Source organism: Musa acuminata, chromosome BXJ3-4, assembly GCF_036884655.1.
Source record: "Musa acuminata AAA Group cultivar baxijiao chromosome BXJ3-4, Cavendish_Baxijiao_AAA, whole genome shotgun sequence".
In the NCBI taxonomy this organism is placed as follows: domain Eukaryota; kingdom Viridiplantae; phylum Streptophyta; class Magnoliopsida; order Zingiberales; family Musaceae; genus Musa; species Musa acuminata.
The window spans coordinates 33,178,799-33,205,223 of NC_088352.1; the positions used below are offsets into that span (position 1 = coordinate 33,178,799).

Below are 26,425 nucleotides of genomic sequence, written 5' to 3' on the forward strand. Positions count from 1 at the left end.
CCCACCAAATGGCAAGCCAGAGAGAGAATTATTTTGAATATGGATCACACACAATTTCTGATATGAAAATTATTTGGGTCGTTTAATACATGTATTTTGTTCGGACGCACGCTCTGTGGCTACGGGCATGGGAGCGATGGGAATGGCTCGATCGTTGTGTCTTGGGCATTGCTTCTAGTCCATCGTCATTCTAGTTATTATTTTATTAGTATAAATTTTGATTGTCCGAGCTGAATTCAGATTCGATAGAGGTCTGTCTTTTCTTAGTCGGTCTTAGTCCGTATCTCTATTTGCAAAGTGTTGAACCTACGAAGACGACATTCTTGACAAATACCTTTCTGATAGTTAAGTTAACCTTGAGTTTAGACTAGTTGAACAATTCTAATTAAGGGAACTATTCAGTACATCATGAATGCACCTGGGGTGGGTCCCTTTTATATGTAACTCTAAATATTATTACATCCCGGATCAATCTTGTGCGACATTCTCGGGGGGTTGAATCAAGGTAATGGTGTCATGTTTGTCGTACATGATGCGCTCATTGATTGACTTAATTTAGGCTAGAGGCATAGAGGCATATTGTCGCAGTCATGTGTCATCATCGTCAAGCTTGGATAGTTAGTGTATTGGACACGTGTTGCCATGTGGTGTTGATGCACTACTTGAAACATGTTGTTTGTCGATTGCGTGGGGTTGATGTGCCCTTGGGTGGTCAGTCTATCAGCCACGTGATAGCAAGCTGTATGTCATGTCATTCATCATTCATCATTCATCATTCATCACCTATCTCTAGCCCTCCCACTTCTTGGCTCATTAGAGTATAGAGCTATCGAGCCAAGAAGTGTTTTGGTTGACACTATGGACCTTGACACCATGGATCTTGATGAGAGGATGCCTTACCTTTGGCCTTTCGACCGAGTGCCATTGAGATGTGCACTTAACCTTTCAATCATGCATTGTCGAAATATGCATTCAATCTTTAGATTATTCATCATCCAAATACACATTTAGCCTTTCGACTCTATATCATCGAATTACATGTTTGGCTATGCATCATCAAGATGCACATTTGATCTTTTGATTATGTGATGTTGAATTGCATGTTTAGCCTTTCAACTAAGTATTATTAAGATGTACATTTTGTCTTTTAGTTGTGCATTATCGAAATATACATTTGGTCTTTTGGCTATGCACATTCAGCCTTGGTTATGTATTGTCAAAGTACACATTCGACCTTTCTGTTAGTTTGGCAAGTTCGATAGTCCCACATTGAGAAAACCAAGCTTATTATCTCCTATTGGAACTATAAATAAGGGCCTGGACTTTGAAGTCAAATGCATCACAAGTGGCACCACAAGAAAAACCTAAGTGTTTGCTTTTGGTTTAAGTCCATACTCAGTTCAATAGTTTGGGCTTATAGTTGAGGTTTGTCTTGTTTAGTATTTTCGGGTGTTTTCCTAAGGTATTTGTAATAGTCTCTTTTATAGTAGTGATTTGCTCCTCTTTCGTCCGTGGATGTAGGTCAAAGTCAATTGACCGAACCACGTATATCTGGTGTTCTTATCTTGCTTTTATTCTTTCCGTTTTATTGTCTTGTTGGGTTGTCAAATTACCTTGTAGTAAATTTCCTGGGGCTAGCTCTAACAAACTGGTATCAGAGTCTGGTTTCGGGATCTTTTGGCAACGATGACAATAACAAAGATTGTTGTCGAGAAATTCGACAAAAATGTCAACTTCAGCTTGTGATAACTTAAGATGGAGGTCATTCTGGTTCAAGACGGAGTTGATTTGGTACTATAGGGAGCCGAGAGCATTCCAGATGATATGTCAAAAGAAGAGCTTGCGGGTATGGATAAGAAGGCCCGATCAAGCATCATTCTAAATCTCTCTGATGAGGTTTTACGGGAGGTAGCTATGGAGACTACGGCTAAGAGCATGTGGATTTGGAGAATAAAGATACAAAAATTGATGATGAGGATAAGGCTTTGTTACTCTTGTGTTCTCTTCCCAATCTTTTAAGCATTTCCGTGATACTTTGATTTATGGAAAAGAAACAGTTTTGTATCAAGAAATTAAATCTGCACTGAAATCTAAGGAGTAGATAGACAGGAATATCACTAGGGAATGTAGAGAGAATCAGGTTGAGGGTCTGGTTGTTATGGGGAGAATGGATAAAAGAGAATTTGATAGTAGTAGATCTAAATCTAGATCTAAATCCAGACATAGAAATTTGGAATGCAGATATTGTCATAAAATGGGGCACATTAAATCTGATTGCTTTAAATTGAAAAATAAATTAAAGCAAAAGAAAAAATTTGTTGAGAAAACTATTGAATCCGTTGAAGTTAGTGTAACAATTGAGGAGAATGTTGGAAATATTTTCTTTGCTATTGATGACAGGACGAGGTCTAAAAATGAATGGATTTTAGATTCTGGTTGTTCTTATCACATGTGTCCTAATAGGGATTTGTTTTCCACATATGAATCTTGTAATGGTGAAATTGTTTTGATGGGCAATAATGCAGCATGTGATGTTGTTGGTAGAGGAACAATCCGAATTAAAATGCATGATGGTATTGTGAGGACGCTCACTAATGTTAGACATGTTCCTGATTTAAAAAAGAATCTCATCTCTTTAGGCACCATAGAGGCCCTTGGGTGTAAATACACAGTTGAAGGTGGAGTTATGAAAGTTTTTAGAAGTGCCCTTATTGTTATGAAAGCTTGTAGGTCTGGTAGCTTGTATATTCTGCAGGGAACTACTATCACAGGTTCAGTTGCAGTTTCGTCATCATCATTGTCTGATTATGACATCACCAAATTATGGCATATGCGTTTGGGTCATATGAGCGAAAAAGGTTTAAGCATATTGAGCAAATATGGTCTACTTTGTGGACAGAGTACTGGGCCACTTGATTTTTGTGAACACTGCATTTTTGGAAAGCAGAAAAGAGTCAGCTTCACTTCTCCGGCAGTTCACAAAACGAAAGGTACTCTTGACTATATTCATTCAGACCTTTGGGGTCCAGCTCATGTTCAGTCAAAGGGTGGTGCCAGGTATATGTTGACTTTCATTGATGATTATTCGAGGAAAGTTTGTGTTTATTTTTTGAAACATAAAAATGATGTTTTTCTAACCTTTAAACAATGGAAGTCTTTGATTGAGAAGCAAACAGGTAAACAGATTAAGCGGCTTCGAACAGATAATGGTATGAAATTTTGTGAAGGTGATTTTGAAGAATTCTGCAAAAATGAAGGAATCGTTCGGCATCGCACTGTTAGGATGACGCCTCAGCAAAATGGTGTGGCCGAATGTATGAACATAACACTCTTGGAGAGAGCGAGGTGTATGATCTCAAATGCAGGGTTGACAAAGGACTTTTGGGCATAGGCGATTAATATGGCCTGTTACGTTGTCAACCGCGCTCCTTCTGCAGCACTTAACTTTAAAACTCCGGAGGAAGCTTGGTCAGGTACTCTTGCTGATTATTCTGATTTAAAAATTTTTGGGTGTCCAACATACATGCATGTAAATGAAGGAAAATTAGAGCCTCGAGTGAAAAAATGCATTTTCCTTGGGTATGCTTCTGGGGTGAAAGGATACAGATTATGGTGTTCTGATCCCAAATCCCCAAAATTTATAATTAGTATAAATATTACTTTTGATGAATTATCTATGTTATCTTCCAAAGAGGATTCTATTAGTTGTACAAATGATTGTGCGCAGAAGCAGGTGGAGCTTGAGATTGGTAGTTCAGATTCTTTTAAGTCGAACTCTTCTACTCAAAGAATGCCAGTAGGTGGTCCCGAGTCTACTGACGCAGATGATCCAGAGGAAGAGCAATATTCTATAGCCAAGGATAGACCACGGAGAGAAATTCGACCACCACAAAGATATGCAAATTTGGTTGCATATGCTTTGTTTGTTGCAGAAGAGACAAGTGAAGTTGGTGAGCCTACTTCCTACTCAGATGCAGTTTCTTGTGATAATTCCGCTAAGTGGTTGATTGCAATGAATGAAAAAATTGAATCTCTCCATCGGAATAGAACTTGGGATCTTGTGAAGTCGCCTTCGGGTAAGAAAATTATTGGATGCAAATGGGATACCATTGCTAAGGGGAAAGTCCTTGTTCAGAAAATTCATACAAAGGACAATCCTGCTGATATGCTTACGAAGACTCTTCCGGTTTACAAGTTCAAGCAGTGCTTGGACTTGGTTGGTGTTAATTGTTGGTGATTGCTCGTTGGGGCTTTTATGAAGAAAGTGGAGTAAGTTTTGTTGGGACATGCCAAGGTGGAGATTTGTTAGTTTAGCAAGTCCCATAGTCCCACATCGGGAAAACCAGACTTGTTATCTCCTATTGGAACTATAAATAAGGGCCTGGGCTTTGAAGTCAGATGCATCACAAGTGGCACCATAAGAAAAACCTAAGTGTTTGCTTTTGGTTTAAGTCCATACTCAATTCAATAGTTTGGGCTTATAGTTGAGGTTTTTCTTGTTTAGTATTTTTGGGTGTTTTATGGCCTATGAACATCTTCCTAAGGCATTTGTAATAGTCTCTTTTATAGTAGTGATTTGCTCCTCTTTCGTCCGCGGATGTAGGTCAAAGTCAATTGACCGAACCACATATATATGGTGTTCTTGTCTTGCTTTTATTCTTTCCATTTTATTGTCTTGTTGGGTTGCCAAATTACCTTGTGGTAAATTTCCTGGGGTTAGCTCTAACACTTTCGGTTGTGCAAGAGTTGTCGCTTTGCCTCCCAGGTCTCGGTCACACCTGCACACATGCGCCATTTCACTCCTGACGATTGTGTGTGTCGATTCGGCTGCTCGCTGAATTTAATAGGATTCGATCTCCAATATCTTCGTAATGATAGTCTATTACTATGTTGATGTGGCACTCCATCGAGCATCTATATATAGAGATTCTCTATATTGTTAGGGATTCAAAAGATTATAATAATTGTGATGCCCAACCTTATGCAATAGCATGCTTCCATGTTGCTAGTTAGCTAAAGTGACAAGCGATGAGGTGGCTAATCGAAAGGCTGCTCGATCGCTATAAATATCCCCTCATCATAATTTGCTCCTTTCACGCTTTCAATTCTTCTCAAAACATTCAAAACCTTCAATCTTTCAAAGCCTTTGGTCCTTCAACAACTTCAAAACTTCTAGTAAGGTCCAACATATCTTCCTCATCTAGATCTTTCGTTTCTTCTAATGGCAAGTTGGGTCTTCTAACAAATGGAAGGAACATTATTTTTTTATTTATTCATAAAGTGTGTGGACTATCAATTTGACGTGGCCCACTATGAAGTTTCGGAATATCATCTCGAGGTTGAGTGGGAGCAATATCGCTGACTAGCAAAACCTTGCCTAAGACTACGACAATCTTGTAAATGAGCGACAATTGGCTTGTGGAAGTAGGAATCAGCCTTGTGCCTTAGTATTGGTATTTGAATGTGACCCTCTTGGTTTTTTTACTTGAATATAAGCTAACTTATATTTTTTCTAGAGAAATGGACTTTGATGCCAATATCTTCTAAGCCACTAAGGCATTTAAGGTCCCTCGATAGACATAAGCATATAACCAATTGACCACCTTCGCCCTAATGTGTCGAGGCGACCACATTGGGGTATGGGCAAGATGAGTTCTCACTTAAGGCTACAAGGTAGCCCACGTTATGATGAATACTCAGGACCAAATTATTGTAGCAGAATTATGCTTGACTGATGCAACATCATCGCCTCCATCACCACCATCGAGCTAGCGTCGAAGAGGAACATAAGCACCATCATCCTCTCAAGTGGTCGAGAGCTCCCAAGATAGTGGGAGATGGGAAGGATACCATCATTTGACTACAGCATCAAGTGATCGACCAACTCCCACCCCTTCCCTGTGGCCTAGTTAGTTGAGCTTGATCAACACATTTAACATATGCCGTATTGATTAGTTGACCTTTTGTTGTGAAATAGTAGCCACATGGCTAGAAGGGGAGCAGGGATTTTTTGGGATCGACTAGGCTACTGTGGTTGTTAGTTGGGCTTGAGAGATTCCTCAGAAGATACAAAATGAAATCGTAATATCCTCCTCTCGGGAGTGGCCATTGGCTACGTCAAATTTGTGCGACAATTATGATGTGGTTGGTAGCGTTTGGAGGATAATGTCATACCAATCATACGTGATTGAAATGTCATGGATGTAATGTTGATGTGTCAACCATATTGTGATGAAATGTCATGGATGGTACTAACCACATAGTATAGTATAGAGATATCAACGAAGTAATAATGAGATGTTGGTCACATGACTATTACGATCAATGACGTAACACCAAAGTGTGGATCACGTAGTACCAAGATATCAATCATATAACATCGGGACTATTAAGGTATGATCCCATCATTATCTTTTTATCTATAATTAATCCTATAAAATTGTAGGTTAAAGGTGTAATGAATTATTCTGTATCATAAACATCTCTTTCAATTTCTTTCAAACTTTCTCGAGAGTATTGTCTCACAAACACAAAAATAGACAGCAATAGCAAATGCAGTTGAATCTTGAATGAAATAGTTATTTATATCTGTTTCCATGTAGTCTAACCCTTTTCTAAGGGAAAAAGAAATGAAAAAATGCAACTTACTGGATAATCAGAGACATAATATGCTTAAAGATAGAAACGGCCGGGATGAAAATAAAGATCTGGCTTCTCGAAAAGATAACTCATGTACCTCAATAAGATGTTAAAATGTCACAGTATATATGCACACTTCGATCACAAGGGTGACAACGAAAAGAAGGAACACTTCTTCATCGCTGGATCAGACTCGGGTTCATTTGGTATAGCACTTAAACTCCTTGTCGACCCTTGGTCCGACGGCCGCAAATGGCGGGCTTGAACAACCTCCTCAGGGCTCTGAAGAGCCTCCGCGGTCTCCACGGTTTCGCACACTTGGGTGGGTGCTGGGCGGGATGAGGTCGGGCCGGCTGGGTAGTCCGGGCGGCGATTGGCTCGGAATAGCTCCTCCGGAGGATAGCCCGGTTCAGCTGGATCTCGAAGGTGAGCCGCTCGAACTCATCCAAAAGTGTGGTATGGTGCTCGCCAAAGCATACGTCGAGACTGCCTCTTCGCTCTTCTTCTTCTTCTTCCATGACGGCGGTCACACCGTAATGACGAGGAAGAAGCAATGGTGTTTGTTTGTGGACTTGGTTTGGTGAGTTCTCGAGGCGCTTGGAAGCCGAATACCACTTGAGCGGGTTGCTGACATCTTGTGAGTTCTTGGGGCGTTTGGATTCCCAAGACCAAGTAAGGGTGGTTGCTGCCATCTTGTGAGTTCCTGAGGCCTCTGGATTCCGAGGCCAACGTGAGAGAAGGGAGCTGGCTATCGAATTAACGCTTTTGGTCGCACTTAATTGCCATATTTGCTGAAGCTTTGACAGTTTGCCGTGTTTAGCAGGACAAGCATCCCATCAACGAGTCGGCCGTTGGCAATCTCTCTCATCTTTTGAGCTGTTGAAAGCTTTACATATTGCAGGGACAACATCCTCATTTTATGTCTCTCTCATCCTTTGCGCTGCCGAAAGCTTCGCATATTTACATCAGCTCCCTTCCATGCCAAGGTGCGTCATCTCATCTCTTCCTTTTATTTCAGGGCGTGCGCGAATCTGAATGGTTGGGCCAAAGTCCAACATATGCGAGAAATGTCCGTTGGGCTGGAGTCTTTAGTAACGTGGATAAAGGCCATCCGGCCCAGCTCCTCGGGACGGGCGACGATTCATTCAAGGCGTGTGCGAGGGGAGGCAGTACGCACCATTGCCGCTTGTCCGAGGATTATGGGGATGCAATGCAACAAGGGGTATTCCTTTCTTTGCAATGTGTTGCTTCGAGGCACTTGTACTTTGCTTCAGGGGTGATGGCAAGTACGAGGCATCAGTTCTTTGCTTGCTCTCGAGGCTTTGCACATCTTTCCCCTATCGACAAGGCAAGGAAAAACAATTGCCGATAGGCTGGAAGACAGAGAACAACTAGTAGATATCAATTTGGACGGACTACGAGCAAAATAATCGGTTTTCAATCAGTAAAAAGGGAAAATGGCTGATCACATCAATATAAGCACACAAGGATTTGCTATATTATCTTAAGCTTCGAAGTCTCGCTCTATCCTCTTCTCCTGTTTAATGTAATCCCTGGCCCACGTGGTTTGTGTGACAGCTCGGATCTCGTTACGCTGTCGTGCACTGCAGGCTGATATACACGTGGCACACCTCCAATCGTGTTTCAAGAAACTTAATACAATTAACACGGAGGCTCTTCCGTGGCCTGGATCATAGTCTAGCTGTCGATGACGTCTCTGTGTATATATATACACACATGAAGACCACGGCCGACACCGGCCTTATAAACTCACTAACGCACTCTCGGTATCGCCTCCCTGGGCTTCGGCGCTGTTCTGCGTCCTTCCTCTGGTCCTCCTCGCCATGGCTTCTGCTTCTCTCGATAGCTCCCTTCTTCTCGGAAACCTTGCTCCGAAGCTCTGTGGAAACAGAACCCCCAAGGCCTCACGTCTTCCTTTTCTTTCTTCCTCCCACTGCCCATCGGAAGCCATCCGATGCCCTTTAGGTTTGTCTCATTCCCCACCGTTGAAGAGCAGATTGGGGCCTCATCCGAGGATCATTCCCTTCGCCGCTTCGCCTGAGGAATCGGTCAGTCTAATTGCCATTCTCTGATGATGTGTCGAATAAGTATATTTATTCTCGATTATTTCTTTCTTTCTTTCTTTCTTTTCTTCTAGTCTATATGTTAACCTGTGGGATTGATAGAAAGCATTTCTATGTTTTCTATTTTTTCTTTGAATTAACGTCTTGACAGAAATGTGGCGAGTCGTAACAGAACAAATCTGACCTTTTAACTATTCGATACGATGGTTGTGATTCATATTTGAATTTGATGAATGTGCATTGACAGATCTGTGTTATTTTAAGTTTCGGTAAGAAAATTTTGGATGTCGTTTAATAGTTGTCAATCTTTGTGTGCGTATTGGAAGATTTATAGTGAATTCTACGGCTTTGGTTGTTGCAAGCGAGTGTTTGGATAGACATAAGTTATCGTTTGAGTGACATATTTCCCTGTTGCTTCCAAAATTAACTTAGCCATATAGTATTTTTTTCCTTCATAAGCAAATTGTAAACTCTAAATTGTTTTTTTGTTCCCACTAAAATATAACTTAGTACTTATGACATATGGTCTTGGTATATTCCTTCAAAATTTCGTTGGCAACATAGTATTAAGTCGTCATATAGCTTTTCATGTTAATTTGCCTTTACCATCCATAAAATTCTTTATATGTTGAGGACAGAATTTTGGTATCTTTAATATATAGAATCCTAGGGATATCGAAGTGGAAAAGGATAAGAGAGAAGACGAGATAGAAGCTGGGGTATCTCAAGAAGCATGGCAGATGTTAATAGAAATATTTAAGACAGAAGCTCATAGAGTTAAGGCTATGTCACAAGCAGCATACAAAGTATTCTCCAAGACGGCAATTGAAATACTGATGGAAACATCTGAGAGGCTGAAAATTCAATCAGATATAGCACAACATGATTTGAGTATTGTAGCAAAAGAGATATCTGAAGAAGGAAAAGGGTATATTTCTGCAGCAGCAAAGAATTCTCCTGATTTCATCAAAGACATTGTAGAAGCTTATGAATCAAAAGATGAGTTGAAAAGCATGGCGGCAACTCGAGATTTTTACCTCGGAATCCCTTATGGTATGTAAGTGGCTACCTGCCCATATGTTTTATTTCTTCATGGAAGTACCTGTAACGTAGTTCTCTTTCCTGGTTAGATAACTTTCTGTTTCCTTGCGTATGTATACAATCGTACTGCTTGGATGTGGTCATTCAAACATTATTAAGTTGTTTCTTTATTGGCTGTTATTCATCAAAAAGGGTTATTCTAATCTGTGCAGGTGCTTTTCTTTCTCTTGGAGGATTTCTTCACTTCATGCTGACTGGAAGTGTTCCTGCCATCCGTTTTGGAATTATTCTTGGAACTTCAATTTTGGTTCTAAGTATATCAAGCTTGCGGGCATGGAAAAGCAGAAAAGCAAGCCTACTTCTTCTGAAAAGCCAAACTGGTTAGTAGGTGTAGATTCTAGTATTGTTTTACTTCATCATTCAGTGGTGCACCTAACTGATCTCATTCCTGGAATAGTACTTGTTACCAAGGTTCGCCGTACCGTACCGTACCGGCGTTTCGACCCACGCTCGGTACGGTACGGTACGGGTGTACCGACCGGTATACCGAGGTGTACCGAGCGGTACACCCGATTTCACCGATTTAACCCTCCGAAAATATCTGAAAATAAAAAAAAAAGTTAGGATAAGGTTTTCAAGTTACAAATAAATATAGTAATAGTATAAGTTTGACAAAATCAATGTAAATTAGATAAGAATAGCATCACATATCTTTTTCGGGCTTTGAGGTAGTCTTGTTCGAGGTTCGTATTTCAGCTCGTTATAGATTGAAATATCTACAGAAAAATTAGTTGAATTGTTAGACTATTTTGTTACAATATAAACTCTAAAATTCAAATGAATTAAATAATCATATATCTAGATATACCTGATTGTTAATTCTACCACCAAAACGAACGACGGGCCTCCACGGGTGGTGGATCAGGGTCCTCGATCCGATACATATCAATATGATACGTTTGTTGGACCCAATCATGAAATTGATCCCATGACATAGTGTATTGATACACCGTATGCCATTGATGCATCAATGTGGTGCTGATCGTAGATTGATCGTCATGAATCATATTTGTTCGAGGCAGCTCTTGAGGCATATATTGATGTTGTTCTGTATCATGCTGTTGCTCAGAGAAGGATGACCAACTATCACCATACTGTTGTTGCCCATATGATTCTCCATAATACGATTGCTGTGAATACGATGAGTCTCTTTCTGTGTCTATATCATGTATGCTCTGTCGCATTTGTTCATATTCATCCACTGCCTTCCCCTTCTCCTTTCCCTTCCGCGCATAAACTTGACCAGTACCTTGTCGAGTTCCATGATCTGAATCTTGAGTGGCATGTGTAAAATATTGCTCCTCAGTCCATTCACCACCCTCAAGTTGTGCAGACGAGACCAACGACTGCCCGGTATCACCGCCATCATCTGTTGAGGCACTGCTGTCTGTGTTGCTATCATGTCTCTGGACCGAGCGAGAAAGAGAATGTGATTGTGAAGGTGTCTCGTCGCCCGACTCGATTCTTTCCAACGATGCAACTGATGCTACTGCCTTCCCCTTTGCCTTTGCACGTTGGGCGGACGAGTGTGACCGTTGGGTATCGGTAGTTCCTCGAGTAGTTTGACTCATACCATGTTGTAATCGAGGGGGATTTTCCACCTGTTGGGGTTGTGCTTCTTCTTCTTCTTCTATTGCCTCGGTGATAAAACGCGAAGGACGTTGAGGATCTCCCGCCTCATCAAGTAGAGGATCCTCTTGGTTCTCTGCTGCTTCAACCCAATCTAACATTGGCTCTGAATCTTCGTTGTAGAATTGGAGGTCAATGGGATCAATATCTGGTTCCTCTGGCTCCTTATCCAACTCAGCACATCGTAATTTTAGCCGCATGTTATAATGGACATATATTAGTTTCTCTAACCGTCTGTAGGAGAGTCTGTTGCGGACCTTCGTATGAATCAATGCAAACGTTGACCAATTACGTTCGCAACCACTAGATGTTGTTGTCTGTGAAAGTATACGAACGGCAACCTTCCTTAAATGTGGTGCATCGCCTCCAAATTGTAGCCACCACTCGACTGCAAAAAGATATAAATAAGATTTTATTAGCATAACAAATAATCAACATTAAATATAATTGATAATCAATATGCATAACTTTTTCTCACCAGGATCCATAGTGTAACGGCACGATACAGCTACAACGTCGGAGAATGAACCAATTGTTTCTCGAAATAATCGACCCTCCATAAGAGCATCGGTTGCCTCGGTAGTGTTTGGCAAGAGCCGATATATAACATTTCGTAGTGTCATTAGGAAATTATTTTGCGTTCCGAGAGCATATCGATATTGAATTGCTGGGTTTAGATAATACGCTGCAAAACATAATTTTGTTAGTATGATTTTTTATTATCTAAATAATAATAAATTAAATTATTCTGAATATGAATTTACCTGCATTATGGATATCTTGATCCATATGAACATCGGTCCGACGATCAATGATTCGTACATATTGGTCGGCCTTAAAATCATCTTTGAATGCTTTCCTGATCTCCTCTCTTGCTGAAATCAACATATATTTAAGATACGGCATTTGTGGACGCTTGTCCATATCGATCTTACGGAGGACAATATAAAGTGGTTCCACACCTTTTATGATTTCTGCTATAGTATCCCAAAATCTAGAGGAAAGAATGGCCTTTTCTATCTTCTTTCCATCACTCAATTTTGAATATCTGGATTCAGACCACTCTTGTGAGCTAGCCATTGCCTTCAAGCCTTGCCTTTTTTGCTGTAATGACTTTAATGCAATAAAATTGGTAGCAAACCGAGTAATTCCAGGTCGAAGTACCTCACCATTTACATACTTTTGCATTAATGCGTGGACCCAATGATGATTATATATAAATTTGGTAATTGATTGTGCTCGAGCTACACATTTTTTGACCGCATCCAACTCACCAATATCCTTCAACATTAGATCTATGCAATGAGCTGCACATAGAGTCCAAAACAAAGTTTTTCTTTTTTCCATCAATTGCAAACCGGCCTTTTTGAAATTCGCTCCATTGTCGGTTATTATTTGTACAACATACTGTGGTCCAATCTCCTCTACCATAGTGTCCATCAAGCTCTCAATGTAGTTTGCATCTTGGATCTTTTCAGAAGCATTAACGGACTTATGAAACACCACTCTTCTATTGCAATAAACAAGAAAGTTGATGATACTCATTCTTGTTGGTCCTGTCCAACTGTCACACATCAATGTCACCCCATATTCTTCCCATTGCCTCTTGAAGGATTTGATCCAATCCTTTATTTCTGTCACCTCCTCATCTAAGTACACGCCGTGAATCTCCTTTGGTGTTGGAGGTTGGATCCCCGTGCCAGACTTTTGAATGGAGGAGATCATGCTATGATAATATGGACCTTTGGTTGTGTTGGCTGGAATCCTATGAAAGTTAAACCATTTTGAGATTGCCTTCCCAATATCTCGTTTTTTTTCTTTTGTGTATGCATCGTCAATCCGTGTTTGTTTCGCTGTTTGTGGGGGATAGGCTTGCGGATCAATATCAACAATATCTGGTGCGGACCTCCTGCCAAGACCTCTCATAAAACCACGGAGTCCACCATATCTCATGCTACTAGTTCGGCCTAGCTGAGAAGGAGCAGTTGGTTGCCTCATGCTGGTTGACCTCTGGATTCCACTACCAGTGCCATGCTCAAATTGTGAGTCAGGTCGTCGATGCCTCCTTGCTTCATCGACCGTATACTGATGCTCCAATGATGCACGAATCCCAACTGTGAGATCCGGGTCGACTTCATCGCCGCAACCCTCATACTGATCATAAACCGGTTCCTGTGTAGCCCTATGATATTCTTCCTCAACTCTTGCCTTCTTTTTTAATGTATCTTCCTTTGTTTGTTTAAGCTTGCTTTGAAATAATTTACGGATCTCCGTTGGAACTTTCTTGCATTTTGCAACATCAGGATACCCACCAGCCAAATGCATTTTCACTCGAGTTATTCCTCCACCTTTGCCAATGTAGTCACAATAAATACATTTCCAATGATGACGGTTTTCATCTAGTTTTCGGGCATGAACCCATGCATCATCATGTGGCTGTTCCTTTGGTGCCATGATCCTATCAAATTTAATTCAAATAAACTATAAAGTATAAACATATTAAATTGACCAAATATCGATCATAAATCACTAATCACAACATTAAGTAATTTTATTAAAACATAACTAATTATATTTTATTATCATAAATATGTTACATGCATAAAATAAGTATTAACATCATTAGATACAATAATTACGTGATTAACATAGTTAATTTTTCACTAATTACTTCTCATTCAACACTATAAACATGGCAAACACCCTAATAGATATTAAAGATATTAGATTCACATAAAATCAAATAAATTTCGATTAAATCATCGTTAAAATGACTAATTACAGTATTAAATAACTTTAATAAATTATAATTAAACTTATTTTACCATCATATATATGTTAAATACATAAAAGAAACATTAAATATGTAATTTTAATCCAATATGATTCAAATTATGATAATTATCATTTATCTACACTAATTATACGATTAATATAGTTAATTTTTCACTAATTACTTCTCTTTCACCACTATAAACATGACAAATACCTTAATAGGTATTAAAGACATTAAATTGATATAAAATCAAATAAATTTTGATTTAATCATCATTAAAATAACTAATCGCAGCATTAAATAATTTTAATAAAATTTAATTAAACTTATTTTACTATGATAAATATTATTCAATATTTACTATGCATGAAAAACACTAACCATAATCTTAAATATCTTAATTACTCTCTAATTAAAGAAAACGAATACATACCTCTTGATTAGAAAGTTCTTCCTCTTAATCTTTCCAAATTAGCCTCAAATGAATTCACAAATCGTTATTTTATAGAGTTTAGGAGAGAAAAGAAAAGTTTGAGAGAGAGTTTAAGAGAGTATAATGAAATAGGGGAGAGAAGATTGGTTTAAATAGGAGGAGAAAGGGCTCCAACGGTCAATTTGACCGTTGGAGTACTGTAGCACTGCTACAGTGTGGTAACGGTCGATTTCGACCGTTACCGAGTGGTACCGGTCGATTTCGACCGTTACCGAGTGGTACCGGTCGATTTCGACCGTTACCGCCCGATATTAGGGTTTTTGGGTGTACCGCCCGGTAGCGGGCGGTCCGCGTACCGGTCACCTATCGGACCGGTACGTACCGCCCGTACCGGGCGGTACGATTCGGTAAGTCAATCCTTGCTTGTTACATTTGTATATTCAGATATCTTTTATTGGTCAATGAGTGAGTTGAAACATGTACTTATTTTCATTCTAACCATTGCAAGGGGCTGACTCCACACTATTGTCATGATATAGTAAAGATAAATAAATAACAAATGATTTGCACGAGATGGGTGTTAATGGGAAAAAAAATTAACACTTGGCCTTAACATGATGTTAGAACCTTTACTTTAAACTAAAAGTTACTTCTGTTGATTGTCAAACTTCAGTTGGTATTGTCAATCGCCTCTTAATCAATATTTGGATGGACTTTTTATTTTTTCTTTTTTCGCAACCATATTGTTCTCTAAAATCACATTTATTGAGCTAAGATGTCTTGGTGCAGCAATTGCAGCTATTATCTTCTTTAGGCACTGGCGCCTGTGGTCTCAGGTGAAATTCTTTTCATTGATTGGAAGCCGATATTAAATCTATTAATGGAAATCATAGCTACTGAAGATATCTTTTGTTTTACTGGTTCTGATGAGTTAGTTCTTATATTGCAGAGAGGATCATTTCTAAATCTTTTGATGCTTCTTATCAGGTCAGTATTAAGATGCTTGAATTAATCGCTCTTATCGATACTGTTTGGGATATGACATCCACTATAGAGAATTATAATTTATACTTGGAAGCAATTGCAAGCAGAGTAGAACGAGATTAGATGGAAAAATAGAAGGCAGAGAGCTCAGCAACTCGGAGAAAAAAACTTCTCCAAATTTTAACATAAAAAGTACTGGTTTCCAGTCAAAGTAACCTCTAAATATATAGACTTAAACTCGGACCAGAAAAACACTTCTAAATGGATAACATTTTATATGTTCAATGTATTCGATCTAAGTTATTTTACACACGGAACTCTTAGTTACTAATTAATAACTTATCCTAACTCAGCAGTGATGATCAGCTAGGATTTGCACTCTGCTGAAACTCCAAAACATGCTATGATGAATTGGAGTCTGAAAAGGTTTCTAACAAAGACTAGTTGGAGTGTGATCGGGGTTCTAAATAAAGACTGGGGAATAACCTTCTCAGCTTAGCCGATCATATAACTGTCTGCTCATGCAAGATAAAACAAACTCTAACTGGAAGCACCTAATGTTGCATTGTGTCAATTAGGTCATTAATGGACTAAGTAGGAAGGATTGTCATAGTGATTTCATGAATTATTAAGACAATGATCATCTTGTACCTAGTGTGCAATATCCCGACTAATGTAGGATTAGTATTAACCCATTATCGCAACCACTAGTATAATTCCACACCTTTTCCCACCTAGCTAGTCCCAATCTGATTCAATACCTAACCTAATTCTTGAGGGAACCTCAGTTTGTTGACATGTACCATCTGGTATATATTTACAATAGTATATTCAGTTTCTTTAGTAATACCATGAAACATCACATAAGGTATGAAGTTTTTGAATCATAATTGACAATGACAGCTTCAATATTAGTCAATAGAAGCTCTTTTCTTAGGCACCAGTTAATATGATTTTAGGCTTATAAGTTGGTGTTGCATTAGATTTCAGATGTGTTTAAATCATCATCATGCAATTATGAACATATTGTGATTGTTTGCTTAACTCATTATCTCACATTATGCATGATACAGTATAATATCCTAGCTGATACTCATGGTCATGATATGTATTATATATGGTATTTTATTATTCAATGCCATTAAAAAAAAAAAATGTTAGTCCTGCTGGCTTGACCAATCCAACTGTTGTACTGGGCTTACTGATGCTCTATACATTATTTTACTAGTTTGAAAATAGATCAGTACATGTCCATGTAAGTATGGTCCAACTGTTTTAGGGGGCATGCTTAAACTCTATGCTCTTCCTAACCTTGCCGACAAAGCTGTGGATGCCAAAGAATCCATACAGGAGCTAACAGTTTGATTGGATGGTGAGAGCGTTTGGTGTAACGCATGATAAAAAGATGGAGGTGGTTCGCGGCACAAGGGTCTGAAGCAAATATTAAGAAAATTGTTGGCATTTGTTAAATCAGTTAAAGTTTTCAGGCTGCCCTGTTTGGTCATCCTGGTCTTGTCAAGTGGGTGACAGATGTTGCTTCCTAACAGAGGAATTACCATGTGATTTTGCTGGAACAAAAAAGGATTCTTTCTCTCACAAGGATAGAGTTGTCTGTCTGAATTGGTTGTCTGCTATCTGATAGTGGGCAGTACCTTTATCCCAACTAAATAAACTATGTGATTTTCATGCAACGAGCAGGTTTAAGATAGTCATTTGACTTCAGCATATCCTCTTTATTGTTCAGTGTGGGTACTTTTAATTGAAGGGTTTAAACTGAAAGCCCATTCTGGTTCCACAAGGTAAAATTTAATGTTTAAGTGCAAAAGAGATTGGGAGAGAATCTGTCTATGCATAGTGTCTCTGTTTATTTTATATATGCAAAGTTAAATTTGGTAACTTTTTAATCTCATATTTGTCTTTTGTTGTTATGGATTTACTTCTGTATCTAACCATTTTAGTTTTGGTGAGCAGTGGTACCATGGTAGCTTTCTATGTGTACAGAATCAGAATCGACAGTCAAGAAAAGGCATCGAGATTGGGACATAGATCCGAGCGTCTATGACCATAGGAGAGGTCAGTCAGGTCACCGAATCTTGGAAATTACGTATTGGCTACAAAAATATTTTCATTTGAGCCTTTCTTTATGTTTTTACAGGGATCCAAGTGGTGTGTCTGAAGGATGGCTCCGGTCCCCCCTCCAAGTTTCTATCTCACAATCGGGCAATAATAGCTTAAAGTCTGCAAAAGTATTCGAGTGCTGGAGGAGTTCCCTGTCATTTTTCATTTTCATTTTTTCGATTATATATATATATAGAACTTACAAAAGACCAGAACCGGGTTTCTCATAATCTTCAAATTCTCATATCAGTTGTAGAAATTTTGTTTATACATACTCTGCTTTTTGCGATTTGCTGGAAGTAAGGGAAAAATAACATGCATGCCAGATTGCAAAGAGGTCTTTTGTAGTCATTACGCCGGACTAGGAAAGAAATATTTTGTAGTCTTAGTTACATTGATGTGTGGGCGACTTTAGTTTGCTGCAGTTTGATAATAATCTTTCGATTTGCCTATGTTATCAGTGACAACCATGCCGGGCGGCTTCCTCTGTGTCAATGACTAATGAAATCCACCTCTTTAAAGGGGCAGTTAGTTATTTCATATTTATAAGTGATAATGGGTTTGACACGTGGATAATCAAATATCTCATCATCATCAATCAGCACACATGGGTTTGGCATGTCGACCAAATGACCCATTAGATTAATACAACAGATGATTGAGATAATTATACTGTTAGATGGATCGGTTGACTCTCCACATCCAGAGTAATGTCCACTGATCCCCCTTCAACTAAATGCCTACTGTCTCCTGACCATTATAAAAAATATATTTACAACATGGTTCAGGTATGTCGTTTTCGACTCTCTCTCACATTCTCACTCTAATAATTTCCTTCAAGTTTGGAACTCGTTGAACCCTCTTATTCATTTAAGGATGAGAGGAGTCTGTCCCTCGTATAGTTTTGTGAAAAATTTATTTAGACTCGACGACTATATCTCAATATTGAAGCTTATAATAAATTTGGATATTATTTAGATCTATCTTTTTTATATTTTAACTTTAAATTATTTATGATTCATAAAGAAATATAAATTATTTTAGGATGATTATATTTCTTAATAGAGTATAGTGTGGGTCCTTTTACAAATTTAGTTATACGTGTGATATTACTTATCAAATCAATAATTTTTTATATAAATACATAATCTTGTTTATCAAAAATCATATTTAGTGATTTATTTTTAATTTTAATTTTTTTTAATAATTATCAAAATATGCTTTTCTTTTTATTATATCATTACTATTAATAGACTCCTTTAAGTAATGTTTTAGTATTTCATTTATAGCAAGTAAGTCATTCTTTGAATTTTTCAAAGCATGTAATCTAGTAATTTTTGAACTAACTCATTTTAAAGTTTCAGATTAGATATTTCTAAATTCACATTTAATACAAGACGTGTTAGGAATGAGTCGGCACTAAGAGGGGGGGATGAATTAGTGCAGCGGTAAAAATCATGTCGGTTCTTGAAAATTCTTTCGTTTCATACGATAAAATCGATTTCGGAAATATGCTTAGATTGAAAGCGTATGCGAGTGTAGGCATAGTAAAAATATAGTAAGAATGAGAGGCAATTTGCTTATAAAAGTAAATTGCTCAAAGTAAAGGTAAACCAGATTTTTATAATGGTTCGGTCGTCGTGACCTATATCCACTCCACCGATTCCTCTTCCGTCGAGGCCATCGGCATACACTATCGATCTTTCTTTAATAGGTGAAGATCAACCTCCTTCTTATACCCTTGTTCTCATTTTCATAGGTTTAGAAGACAACCTTTATAAGCACACACTCCTCTCTAAATAGAATTCCAAGTTTAAGCTAGAGAAGGGAATTTCTCAAGAGATTTCTACATCGTTTTATCACTTTTAAACTCTATGTACTTGCTTTAGTTAACCAGGGATGAGAGGGTATTTATAGGCTTCAAGTTGATTCAAACTCGGAGCCTAAAGAGGTCTCATCCCAAGTTTCCTTAGTACTGGTTGTACCACCGTCGTTCTTGGGCAGTACTACCATCGCAAGATCTGCCACTAGGCGATACCACCGCCGAATAGGGGCGGCACCACTGTTGGCAGCATTCATTATCGGTAGTACCACCACCCAGCTTGGGCGGTACCACACCCATAATTCCTGGGGTGCTGTTCCCTAGGCGATGCCATCGTTAGTCAGGCTTTTAGCATCTTAGTTGGGCCTTGAATCAGGCCCAAACTAGCCCAACTTCGGGCTTAGTTGGCCCCTAACAGAGTTGATGGGATTACCATCCAATCCCAACTCTAATTATATACTAACTACAATTCATAAGACATATTCTAAGTAAAATAAGTCTGGTTTCTTTCATTGAGCTTTCGACAATCTTTCGACGAACTTTCGATGATCTCTCGGCAATGTTTTGGCGGACTCCTGGTAAGCTCCTAGACTTCACGACGATCTTCTTGACGAGTTTCAATAAGTTTCTTTGGAAAGCTCTAGGACTTCTCAATCAATTCCGGTAAAACTTTCGAAGAACGTCCGGACTTCCGACAAACTCTCGAACTCCCAACAAAATTGTGTTTTTGACTCCGAGACTTCATTTTGCTTTATGCCTTGCTATCGTAGTTAAAATCCAAACTTAATAACATTTTATAAATCAAAATACATAGAAAATAAGAAAATATTTATTCGTATTTTTCAATAGGTGTAGTCCATCTTATTGAACATAGGATGATGAGTGATGAAGTGACCCTCTTGATGGCTTGAAAAAGCCATTAAATTTCTCTTGAATATTAATCCAATTCAGAGATCCTTGCTCTAATACCAATTCTAATATATATATATATATATATATATATATATATATATATATATAATGTGGTCAACTTTATGTATATCTTTGCTAATTTCTAAGTAAAGAGAATAAAACTAAATCATAAGTAAAGGGCAAGTAAAGAGAGATAAATATATTTATAGGTTTGGTCTTCTTGATCTATATCCACTCCTGATTTCTTTTCCCTCGAGGCCATCAGCTTTTACAATCGATATTCTTTCCAATAGGCAAAGATCAACTACCATTATTATAACTTTCTTTTTCTTTTGGCTAAGATAATATCTTGCACATTTTCTTTTTATACAAGATCTTTCAACTCCTATAGCTTAGAATTATAATCAAACTCAAGAGGAGAAAAAGACTCAAACTATGCTCAAAATGAGAGTTTACAATATATTTTTGCTTAGGAATTGATGCTCCATCAACCAAGCTTGAGTTGAGTATTTATAAGCCCCAAAAGGCTTTAAGAATAGAGTTAAAAATTTAAATCCTTAATTTTTTAGAGTAGGGTGGTACTATTACCACAACTAAGTAGCTCTAGCGATACTACCATTAGCCTATGTAGTACTATTGCTGGCATAAGTGGTACCATTACTAAGATATCGAAAAAGCATAAACAATACTTATGAACTGACTTAAGTGGTACTATCGTTTGGACCTAGTAGTACAACCACTCAAGCCTTATTTAGTCCACCGGTGTGCCCTTCTAACATGTCGAATTCGATTTTGGTTTAATCCTAATGGCTTTCTTGACAAGTTGGTATGGTTTTGGCTTAATACCAACTCAAATTGGACTATAATGATATCAATTAAGACTTTGACAAATCAACCACATATATGACATATTTATGAAGCTTTTGACACATTGTATGCTCTTCTAACATGTTGTCTAAACTTCCAACACTTCGTTTGAACCTTCGACATATCGCTCTTTCCTTTAGCATATTGTTTATTTTACTAATATGTTGACTTTCCAACAATATCTAATCATCCGATTTAATATCCGATCATTCTGATACAATACCTAAACTTATAACACAAAGTTCGATCTTTAGTATGTCGATTAATCCTTCAACTCGATGTCTAATTTTTGATATGATATTTTTTTAAAATACAACGTTCGACTCTCTTGCTTGATAGTTGGCCCTTCAGTAATCAATTGTATTTTAAGCAAATACTTCGATTGGTTTGCTTATAATATTTTGATATTATGTTTTTTTAAAATATATTTCTTGTGTCACTTATCTCAAAAATATATTTAATTCAATAAACTTATCAATTGGTTTCATTATTAAGATTCAAGATTCAATAGTTTAAATAACTAATCCAGCCTAATATAATATCAAAATATTATATGTTCAATATTATCATATATGCAATTAATTTGTTATCAATCTGAATTACGTATGATCTCAATCGCTAACTTGAATACATTATATCTCCTAATAAAATAACTATATAATACATCACATCTAATGCTTTAAATGGTTTACTTAGTTTCTCTATGCAAGCTAATGATGTAAAAGAATAAGTGTCTCTATGCAAGCTAATGATGTAAAAGAATAAGTGGTGCCAAAATCAATTAATGTATATAAAAAAATATTGAAATTAATATCTTACTTGAGATTACTAATGGCCTAGCAGTCATTACAAAGACTCTACCTAGTACTCTTCTTTGTTCCTATTAGATTGCTACGTAGTTCCTTGATAAATATCTACATTAAAGATATAACTCTTTATATTTAAGACATTCTCGCTTACGCTGCTTTCCACATTTAAGACAAGTGGGTCTTTGAGCTTGATCTAGCTAATAAAACTAGGATGTCTGACCCATTTTTTCTTATTTAAGGCATTTAGGTTACCTTTATTAGCTAATATCTAGAATCTATTATAAGGGACTATTGTTAAAATTAATACCCTTCCTTTGCTATCTCAAATGCGACTTATCTGTTAGGTTTGAAAAATTCTTTGCTTGACCTTCTTTTTCTCGAAGGCTTTTTTCTCTATGAAGGAATAAGGAATATCTAGGGCATTCATCATCTTCTTCACATCTCGATAAATTTTTGCTCGGAGTCTTTATAAAAATTGATCCACCCTCATGATATTAGTGTTAATCATGTGGGATGCAAATAAGGATAACTCCTCTAACTTTTTAATATAATCTATCACCAATTGACCTTCTTGTTTAAGATTAACAAATATTATCATTTTGACTGATTGATGGGCTGCACTAAAATACTTTTGGTTAAAGATCTCCTTGAATCTTTCTCACATCATGTGTTCAGCATCTATAGTTCCCCTTCTTATATCCCATAAGACATCTTTTCATAGCACATATGTTGCACAAATAACTTTGTTTCATTTGAAATCCTTGTATACTTATATTCCCTCAATATTTCTTATCTACTCCTTAGCCACTAGTCGATCTATATCACCTTAAAAAATTGGTAGATCATTCTTTCTAAATCTTTCACTAGTTGATTCTACATCATGTCCTCGAGTTGCTATCGGCACTACCTCTTGTCCTTAGGCTAATAATTGCTCTAGTTGTTAAGATTGTCTCTCCACTAATTATGTTCGCATATTAATCACCATATCTCTTTAATCACCCTATATGGATGTCTCTCTACCATCGAGAGTCTCTTCCCAAATATTACCAAAGCGACTAACTTGCCCTCTAATTCTCATGATATTTTCTTGATAATCCTAAGTTGCTCATACCTTGGTTGTCGAGTATAATAGTATCAAATAATAATAAGAAAATCAATGCAACTCAATTATTAAAAGTTATAGGATAATTTTGCAATGCATCACATGGTTTTGTAGATACAAATAGTCTACAGGATCACTAGTAATTGGTAGACTTTGTTTTGACCAAATATTAGCCTAAATTGATAAAAAAAAATAATCTCGATTAAGACTTTGATAAAATTTAAGACATAAATTTTAAGATTAAAATCTAAAATTTAATATTATCTACTTTTTGCTATATTCATATCGATAGTAGTAGTGAAAATGAAAATATGACATCTTACTTTATTTATGCATGCAAGGGTATGGGTGGAACTAGGAGTAGGGTGTTACAAAGCTGAAGTATTAAAACTTAGGTCATGAGTTTTGTAAACTATTTGTATCAAAGTATACGTGTTAAGAAAGCCATTGAGCTTAAAGTTGGACCGAATTAGACCCATTAAAATGTAAAACTAATGATCTAAACTAGGCCTCGATGATGGTACTAGCATAAGTGGTAGTACTACCTAGGTCAATCGACAATTACTATTTATACTTTATCATCTTTTTCGACAATAGCATATCTAGGACGGTAATAGTACCCATCAAAATTTAAAAATTATAATGGTGGTACCACCATAGTATAGAATTATGGCTCGTGTCAAAAGTTACAATGGTAGTATTGTCCGGTGTCAATAGTAGTACCATTCATACCATGAAATTTTAAATATTTAATTTTTTTGTTTTATTCTTGAAACCTTTTGTAATTTATAAATACTTCACTTAGACTTAATTGATGGAGCATTCATTTTTTAGTTAGTGAGGTATTGTAAGCTCTCATTTTGAAAATAGTTTGAGTCTTCTTCTCTTCAACTTAGTTGAAATTCTAAGTTATAAGAAGTGAGAAATCTCTTTTTAAAAGAGTATATGAATGTTATCTCCTAAGCCTAAAAAAAGTTTAAAGTTGTAACAAGAATAGTTAATCTTCACTAGTTAGAAAGAATTTGAGTAATAAAAGCCAATAGCATTGAGAAAAAAAGGAATCGGGAATAGATATCGATTGATAAGATTAAAATAAATTAGTTTATCTTTTTTTATTTGTCCTTTACTTATGACCTAGTCTTATTCTCTTTACTTCCTACTTTAACTTAATCAATTGAGTTTTCGAAATATATTAATTTATCGATTGAGTTTTAAAATTGATTAAAAATACTATTATACTAATTCAATTCTAATATATATATATATATATATATATATATATATATATATATATATATATATATATATATATATATATATATATAAACAATGTTGTCAACTTTATGTATATCTTTGCTAATTTCTATTATGAAAGAATACAAATTTCAAAAGTCCAACGTAGATTATAAATCCTAATCAAATTATAAATTTACATGGACAATCAATCAAGAAATAATTATAATATTAACAAATAATAATAATAATAATATGATAATAATTATAAAAGATTTATTTCAAAATACTAACCCAATATTTAATTCAACTTGTTTAGCAAATAACAAAACACTTAAGCAGATATTAAACTAAATAAATAAGTAATTTTTATTTTATTGTCATATTAGTATCCTGTTTTGTTTTGATTAGAGGGGAAACACACTTTATTGTAAAGTGTTAGAGAGGAATCAAATTTAATTCTTTAATCACAACTAAATCATGTAAAAAAAAGAAAATAAGCTAAATAGGGAATTAGAATTAAAAATCAGACGGTGGGAAAATCACGGTGCTAAGTATATAGCCTCGGCTTAGCAATAAGAATGGAGACATGCGAAGCAATTTACAGGTTGCTTTCTATTCTATGGAGCAATCATTTTTATTTTTCACTGAACTTAATTAAACTCAACTCTCTTCTCTCTTAATATCGACCCTAAATTGATTGCGACTGTTACTGGTGACGCCACTTTTGAGGGCTCTTTGCTCGATTGCAGATCATCGAACCTAAATTGCACTCACATAATTTTCTTTTACATGTTGAACTACTTGGGTTTTCCTTGGGAAACACAAAAAGGACTTTGAGAATGGATTCAACAGCTCCGTTGGAGGAAAGTGTGAAATAATTATTTAGTCCACCTACTACTAGTGATATTCTAAGATATTGGAGATAGCACAGATAATATACGGAAGCAAAAGTGCCATCCATCCATGCAACAATCCATTTCCCTGATCAGCCAGCCTGCCAGACTAGAACACAGGTAAAAACAAGGGGTGGGGATCACGAGAAACTCGCGAGCTCTCCAAGTTACATACATAAATGAAGTCCTTCGAGGCAAGCGAACAACAGGAAATGTGCAGCGAGACCCTTCAGTTCAGTTAGCCACGCGCGCGGTCAGCTCACTTCATCTCAGCGCAACGCCATCGTCCGGCGGTGGAAACCGATCGCCAGCTTCGGGCCCAGCTTTGTCAAGCAGCAGAGAGTGTCGGCAAGTCGGGCACGTTGACTGCAAAGCAAGCCATGTGTCGATGCACCTGACATGGAATCCATGATAGCATTCGGGCAGCACCCGAATCTTCTCTCCGTTTGCAAACTCAGTTAGGCATATGGCGCAATCAGTAGTCGCCGTGACGGTAGCCTCCGGTCCGTACACGACGATTGGTATGTGGCGGATTGCCCGCTTCTTGATCCCGGTGGCAACTGTCGCCTCGGGAGTTCCGAACGCAAAGTGACGGCGGTGGCTGCACCGGATTGCGCACCGTATGATCGAATTCAACCCAAGCACGCATATCAGAGTACAAAGCAGTGCCGCTAGGATGACGAGCAAACTAGTATTGAAATAGTTGTCGTCAGCGCCACCGTCGCTTTCACTATACGGCTCTGTTCCATTGGGCAGCAGTGGTGCCTCCGGGACTGCATCGACGAGCCGGCGCATTCCGTTATCCAACTCTCGGTACGGTACGACGGTCGACTCATATGGTCTGCTCTGGAATCATGGTCAGAGCCCTACTGATCTCTTTGGCCTAAACCAGTAAAGATAGATAGACAGATAATAAAATGACGCCACGGGGATAAGAAGAAAGAAGAACTCGTAGGGATTACCTATGATTTCCTCTTTCTGGAATTCACTGGTGATCGATCGGACGCCTCCTCGGCTGTG

General features: G+C 37.4%; 3 protein-coding genes across 3 annotated transcripts; 1 reads left to right on the top strand and 2 right to left on the bottom strand.

The window, feature by feature from the left end:
• Nucleotides 1-8,405: 8,405 nt before the first annotated feature.
• Nucleotides 8,406-18,036, top strand: LOC103982010 (protein FATTY ACID EXPORT 3, chloroplastic). Its single transcript, XM_009398802.3, has 7 exons — nucleotides 8,406-8,708; nucleotides 9,386-9,776; nucleotides 9,977-10,144; nucleotides 15,452-15,498; nucleotides 15,612-15,649; nucleotides 17,618-17,719; nucleotides 17,802-18,036. The coding sequence occupies exons 1-6, from the start codon at nucleotides 8,484-8,486 to the stop codon at nucleotides 17,706-17,708; spliced, it is 960 nt and encodes a 319-aa protein (XP_009397077.2). The 5' UTR covers nucleotides 8,406-8,483; the 3' UTR covers nucleotides 17,709-17,719; nucleotides 17,802-18,036.
• Nucleotides 10,410-12,762, bottom strand: LOC135635927 (uncharacterized). Its single transcript, XM_065147395.1, has 3 exons — nucleotides 11,932-12,762; nucleotides 10,633-11,841; nucleotides 10,410-10,540 (listed from the first exon to the last, which is right to left on the bottom strand). The coding sequence occupies exons 1-2, from the start codon at nucleotides 12,074-12,076 to the stop codon at nucleotides 10,646-10,648; spliced, it is 1,341 nt and encodes a 446-aa protein (XP_065003467.1). The 5' UTR covers nucleotides 12,077-12,762; the 3' UTR covers nucleotides 10,410-10,540; nucleotides 10,633-10,645.
• A 7,488-nt stretch (nucleotides 18,037-25,524) lies between the features above and the next one.
• On the bottom strand, nucleotides 25,525-26,413 carry LOC135635493 (RING-H2 finger protein ATL74-like). Its single transcript, XM_065146597.1, has 2 exons — nucleotides 26,368-26,413; nucleotides 25,525-26,288 (listed from the first exon to the last, which is right to left on the bottom strand). The coding sequence occupies exon 2, from the start codon at nucleotides 26,198-26,200 to the stop codon at nucleotides 25,670-25,672; it is 531 nt and encodes a 176-aa protein (XP_065002669.1). The 5' UTR covers nucleotides 26,201-26,288; nucleotides 26,368-26,413; the 3' UTR covers nucleotides 25,525-25,669.
• Nucleotides 26,414-26,425: the final 12 nt, after the last annotated feature.